The 6,017-nt window shown below is 53.0% G+C and overlaps 1 protein-coding gene and 4 non-coding genes across 5 annotated transcripts; all 5 read right to left on the reverse strand.

Annotated features, from left to right (window-relative positions):
* Nucleotides 1-1,897: 1,897 nt before the first annotated feature.
* Nucleotides 1,898-5,893, reverse strand: RPL13A (ribosomal protein L13a). Its single transcript, XM_004767313.3, has 8 exons — nt 5,773-5,893; nt 4,079-4,151; nt 3,420-3,485; nt 3,119-3,220; nt 2,832-2,917; nt 2,595-2,654; nt 2,194-2,316; nt 1,898-2,013 (listed from the first exon to the last, which is right to left on the reverse strand). Exons 1-8 carry the CDS (start codon nt 5,785-5,787, stop codon nt 1,927-1,929), a joined length of 612 nt encoding a protein of 203 aa, XP_004767370.1. The 5' UTR covers nt 5,788-5,893; the 3' UTR covers nt 1,898-1,926.
* LOC123391299 lies at nt 2,450-2,536 on the reverse strand. Its single transcript, XR_006605922.1, has one exon. It is a non-coding gene; the product is annotated as a small nucleolar RNA SNORD35 (small nucleolar RNA).
* LOC123391298 lies at nt 2,724-2,794 on the reverse strand. The gene has a single exon (XR_006605921.1). It is a non-coding gene; the product is annotated as a small nucleolar RNA SNORD34 (small nucleolar RNA).
* Nucleotides 2,995-3,079, reverse strand: LOC123391296. Its single transcript, XR_006605919.1, has one exon. It is a non-coding gene; the product is annotated as a small nucleolar RNA Z195/SNORD33/SNORD32 family (small nucleolar RNA).
* Nucleotides 3,949-4,032, reverse strand: LOC123391297. The gene has a single exon (XR_006605920.1). It is a non-coding gene; the product is annotated as a small nucleolar RNA Z195/SNORD33/SNORD32 family (small nucleolar RNA).
* Nucleotides 5,894-6,017: the final 124 nt, after the last annotated feature.

The raw sequence follows: 6,017 nt of genomic DNA on the forward strand, positions 1-6,017 counted from the left end.
TTAAATGATTCTGAGAAAACAAGTCGCTGTGGCATCTTGGGCATTTTGGGAAGACTAATCGTGACAGATATGTGAGTTGTCATCTGCCCCCTAAATTAAAAGTAAAATGCCCTGGGGAGCCTGGGTGGCTCAGTGGGGTAAGCCTCTGCCTTCAGCCCAGGTCCTGATCTCAGAGTCCTGGGATCAAGCCCCGCATTGGGCTCTGCTCAGCAGGGAGCATGCTTCCTCCTCTCTCTGCCTGCCTCTCTGCCTACTTGTAATCTGTCAAATAAATAAAATCATTTAAGAAAAATGCCCTGGGGCACCTGGGTGGCTCAGTGGGTTAAAGCCTCTGCCTTCAGCTCAGGTCATGATCCCAGGGTTCTGGGATGGAGCCCTACATTGGGCTCCCTGCTGAGCAGGGAGCATGCTTTCTCCCCTCTCTCTGCCTGCCTCTTTGCCTACTTGTGATCTGTCAAATAAATAAAATCTTAAAAAAAAAAAATCCCTGTTATAGTAAAATGTGTATTACATTCATCTAGTTTCTCTGTGTTGTTAGGCATTTGAATATTGAAATTCTAAATTATAAACTTCCAAGTGGGAGGTGCCTGGGGTGGGGGTGGGGAGTAAGTGTCTGCCCTGGGATGGAGCCCCACCTCTGGTTCCCTGCTTGGCAGGGAGACTGTTTCTTCCCCTCCAGCTCACCCCTGCTTCTGTTCTCTCTGTTGCTGTCAAATAAAGTCCAAAAAGAGATTTATTCTTGCCTACTAATCTCTAATCTACAAGGGCAGTATGAAACAGGTGATGGCAGAGAGCTTGGTACCTACTCAATGCTCCCTTTACTCTTCCAGATGGAAGTCTAGTTTCAGGGTCACCTGAGGCAGGGAAGCTTTGGACTCCGTTTCAGCTTAGGTCATCCCAGGGTGGACTGAGCCCTGCCTTGGGTTCTGTGCTGGGCATGGAGCCTGCTTGATTCTGTCTCCCCCGCCACCAGGTCTCTAAAGTCTAGCTTTCCTCTTCTGAAGCAGTAGATTTCCCATTCCCATCCCCACTGCCTAATGCTACTCACACCTCCCTGTTTCTTCACACAATGCCCAGACCACTGGATGTGGCACAAGACCAGAACAGCCCACCTACCCTTCAAGGATGGGACTGGTTTTGAGATGACAATTCCATACTTTGCAGCTGAATTAGTGAGAGTTAAAGGTCCACTGGGCAACCTCAGGCCATGACGGTTTTGAGAAACAAACCTATACAGGATTCTGAAGGAAATTCCTTATGTGGTAGATAAAAACTCCACAGACAGGTCATAATCCAACCACTGCAGAAAGTGACCCGAGCAGGGTTCCCTTTGCTTGTTGCCAAAGGCCTGCCTCCACAGCAGACACACACAGCAAAGACGCCAAATTTCTTTAAAAATAATTTATTAGTTTTGGATCACAAAATACAGGGAAAGCACAAGGGCAGTGCCTGTGAGCCCTTGGCTGTACTTCCCAGGCTACGCGTCTGGAACCACCGCTGTACAACCCTAGGCTTGGCCCCAGCGCCCTCACACCCTAACAGCTGCAGAGTATTAGCACCCAAGCCTGCGGCAAGTTCAAACACACCCACATTCACAATGCAGGGCTCCCCTCCAATCATTTTCCAATCTCTCTAAGCAAACACTGAAATAGTTGACTATCAATTTCATTGAACTGTCAGGAAGGAGTAGGTCACAGGCAATTATGCCTCAAAGCTCTTAAAGAGGTTTTTTTTTCCTCCACCTTTTAAGAAAGCTTTTCTTAACAGAAATGACTAAAACCCTTTCTGTGTTCCCAGCACTCTAAGCCCCAGGCTGCCTGTGGCTTGAGGACAGCAGCCCTGGGGAGTTCCCCATATCCTAGGGCGGCGATGGAGGAAGGGCAGGCCAGGCCAAGCATGAGGAACAAACAGTCAATTTTATTGGGCTCAGACCAGGAGTCCATGGGTCTTGAGAACCTCTGTGTATTTGTCAATTTTCTTCTCCACATTCTTTTCGGCCTGTTTCCGTAGCCTCTGTGGGGTGAAAAGGACAGATGGCGGTCAATTGCTGCTGCCCGGGAACCCACTTGTGCTCTCTGCCCCAAGCTGGGCCTCAAGCGGAGGCCCCTTGGACCAAAGACACTGTGTCCAAAGAGTTCACCCTCAAGGCCCTGCCCAGGAGTGTGGTGCCCTCAGGTTCTGGCCCATCCTTACCATGAGCTGCTTCTTCTTCCGATAATGCATCTTGGCCTTCTCCTTTCTCTTCTCCTCCAGGGTGGCTGTTACTGCCTGGTACTTCCAGCCAACCTCATGAGCCAAGCGCCCCAGGTAAGCAAACTATGGGGGAGGGAGAAGAAAGAAGTCCTGAGCAAGGGGGGCCAGGGCGGCTATGGGAGAGGGAGCAGAAAAGCTGTCCTATAGGACCCAACTTTCCCCAGCAGAGACACACCCACCCGCAGAGACAGTGCCCCTGCTGGCATCAGCTGAGCCATAGGCATTATCGGCACCGCCCACAGTGGCATCCGCAGACCATCGTGAGAAAGAGCCATCATCTGCCAGTCTCGGGCCTCAAGGCTGCCCCCTAGCAAGACAACGTGGTGAAACCTGGAACTCACCTTCCGTGTAGGCTTCAGGCGTACCACCTTGAGGGCAGCAGGAACCACCATCCGCTTTTTCTGTTGGAGAAGGAGAGGGGCTTAAGAGCCCTGGAGTAAGGGACAGGCAAGGCAGAAGGCTGGCTGGAGCAGCGTCTCAGCCAGGGCTGTTCTCATGAGGGTCAAACAATGTAGGTACAACTGCAACATCACGGACGCCAGACACACGAATGCTGCGCAGCCGGCCGTCGAGCTCACCTTGTCGTAGGGCGGCGGGATCCCATCGAACACCTTGAGGCGGTCCAGGGCAGCCTGGCCTCGCTTGGTCTTGTGCGGCAGCATGCCTGTTGGTGGGAGGCACAGCAGGCTCGCTCTGCGGGGCTCACAAGGACCCCACCTCACCCCCCAAACAGGTAGAGGGGTGGCCTCAGATGGTAGTGCATGTGGAGTCATCTCATGGTCTGGGAACTCGAACACAGGTGGGAGAAGTCCTCATCACTGGCCACCCATCCCACCGCCCCTTGCAGTCCTCAGGCCCAGCTCACCTCGCACGGTCCGCCAGAAGATGCGGCTGGGTGCTCGGAAGTGGTAGGGGCCGCGGGATGGGTTGGTGTTCATGCGCTTGCGGAGAAAGGCCAGGTACTTCACTGGGGAGAGAGAGCGTGCGAGGCCTCAGCCCCCAGCCACATGCTAACTTCTTCAACACACACATCCATACTCCCAAGGGCCTGTTAGGGAACGCAAATGAGCACTTCCCACCACTAGTGGGCTCACTTTTGGAGCCAATGAAGGCCAAAAATCTCCCAGGTCCACCCTCTCCAGCCCTTCTCCCAGGACCTAACTTACACTTGTTTCTGTAGAAATTGCCAGAAATGTTGATGCCCTCACAGCGCACAACTACAACCTTCCGGCCTAGAGGAAAAGGAAAGTGAGGCAAATAAGGACAGACTCGGAAGCCACCCAAGGGCTCTACCTACAAACTGGCCACCATCCATCTGCCCAACTACTGCTGTGAACCACAAACAGGGTTCTGCCCGTGTGGAGCTGACCACATGCACAAGAAACCCAAGACCCCAGCAGAGCTCGATTTGTGCTTAAATTAACAGCGTGATGGAAAATAATTTTCCGGGCGCCTGGGTGGCTCAGTGGGTTAAGCCGCTGCCTTCGGCTCAGGTCATGATCTCAGGGTCTTGGGATCGAGTCCCGCATCGGGCTCTCTGCTCAGCAGGGAGCCTGCTTCCTCCCCTCTCTCTCTCTCTGCCTGCCTCTCTGCCTACTTGTGATCTCTGTCAAATAAATAAAATCTTTAAAAAAAAAAAAAAAGAAAATAATTTTCCATCTCAGAGCCCTAGATCCCAGGAGAGGGGGTAGCTGCCAGGTCTCAGAGCGGTGCATGGGATTGATCTCACAGTCGTGAGACTCAAACGAAAGATGGTGATTGTTGCTCATCACTGACCGCTGGTTGGGACTCATGACCAGGGGAGCTGAGGACAGAGCAGACTTACCTAGAAGCACCTGTTTAGCCACGATGGCCGCCAGGCGGCCCAGGAGATGGCCTCGGCCATCGAGCACCAGGACCTGGTGGAAATAAAGTAAACTGCTTAGATGCAACCTCAGGTTTTACTCCCCCCCAACCCAAACCAAGCATGGCTTTTTACTTGTTTCTTTCACCATATCCCTCAATGTACCTCTTACCCATGAACAGCCCTGGAAACTAGGACTCAAGGTCCACTGTACAGATGTGGCCAAGAAAGTAAATGGCTGACTCACAATTTTAGTGAACGGAATAAAACAAGGGCCTTTCCGCACATCTCAGCTGCCTGAAGGGCCGGAATTCTTAAGCCCCAATTATATTCAAGGGTGAGAGGATGCGCTGGAATTTGAACAAAGGTTGGCAACACTCTGTCCTTCGATCCAGCTAGAATGTGTAATCCCTGATCCAATTTGTGGAATCCCAACAGGCTAATTCTCTCAAGAGTATTAGTTTCCAGCACAGAAAGATCAGTAAAGGAACAGGTTCAGCATAGGCGAGGCCCTGCAGAATAGCTCAGAGCATCTCCTCTACCTTACGCTGTATTCAGCTCTGGATCCCTGACGAACTGCTCAAAACCAAATCCTCAGCTTCTTCACGAGTCATGTCCCCACTCTTACCCAGCGCTTGTTAAACACTTGTGATTGTTGGAAGGCAGAAGGGTACAGAATCTAAAGCCAGAATTCCTGACAATGTGACTTTGGCTAAAAATCTCCAGCCTCCTCACCTGGAAGATGAGGATAACAGTATCTGCCTCAGGAACATTCTGCTAAGACAACCGAATGACACCAAACAAAGCCAACTGTACCAGGTACTCAGTGAGGGCACAGAACACGTGTTCCGAGAACTCTACCACCTTCCCGACTCCACTGTCGTGCCTCTTCCTTCCTCTACCGCTGGGCCTCATTACACCCAATTCCCACGGATACCCTTTTCCCCAGCCATCCCTTCCCCTGCATGGAAGAAATCAGACGAGGAGTCCAGGAACTCGGAGCCAAGCTTCTGCTGCTTGCAGAAGCAGCTTGGGGTAATTACCCACCTCGAGGGCCCCCAAGTAATTACGGGCAGTGCAGCCTTTTATCAGCTCTCTCGCCTTTAAAGCATCCGTCAGCCCCAACGAACAAGGGAAGACTAGCAACGCGTTCCTGGTCGTCCTGTAGGCAGGAACTCGGAAACCACCGGGTAAGATCTCCCACCACAGCGACCAGAGCTGCAGGGCACGGACCAACACTCCGCGGGCCTGGGGCAGGGCGGGAGCGGCCTCCATTTTGGCCGATCCTCGGTCTACTTTATCACCTCAAGGCGGCCCAGGCGCTTCCCGCGCGCTTCCTCGCTGCTGTGGACACACGGGCCCGATTCAACCAAGGCTTGGCTGAGAAAAAGGCAAACGAGGCCTAATTTTAAAGTAACTCTCCTCGTCTTGGGAACCCCCACAGTCGCCCGAGGAAGAAATGATGCCGCGTTTTAGCCAGCCCCGGGTCAAAGAAAACGTCGCGATATTTTCCTATTCCACTGCTACAGACTTCTTTTAGGCCCAAAGCCTCACTTTTCGCTCAATTATCGAGTTTAGGTTTCAGAACGCACCTACGAGGGAAAAGAGGGCCCAACCTTGCTCCGGCCTGGAACCCACCCCGCCCCACGCCTCCCCGGCCCGCGCGGAGCCCGCACCTGCCCCTCCGCCATCTTCGGCAGCCGCCTGGGAAAGGAGGAAGGTTCGGCGCAGGGTTTCTTATCCCTTGAAACAGGGGCGGAGGAAGTGACGCCGTAGGGGCTGTACGGGCAGCTTTCCGTCTTCTCATTGGCCCAAGTGTCTCGCGCGTGCGCAGAGGGGCCCCGCTAGAAGGCGGTTCGTCTTCTAATTGTCCAATCCGGGCTCAATCCTTCTCGTCGGCTCTTAGGTGTCCATTGGTGTG

The sequence above is a fragment of the Mustela putorius genome, unplaced genomic scaffold (genome assembly GCF_011764305.1).
Source record: "Mustela putorius furo isolate JIRA1106 unplaced genomic scaffold, ASM1176430v1.1 tig00000196_pilon_pilon_pilon, whole genome shotgun sequence".
In the NCBI taxonomy this organism is placed as follows: Eukaryota; Metazoa; Chordata; class Mammalia; order Carnivora; family Mustelidae; genus Mustela; species Mustela putorius.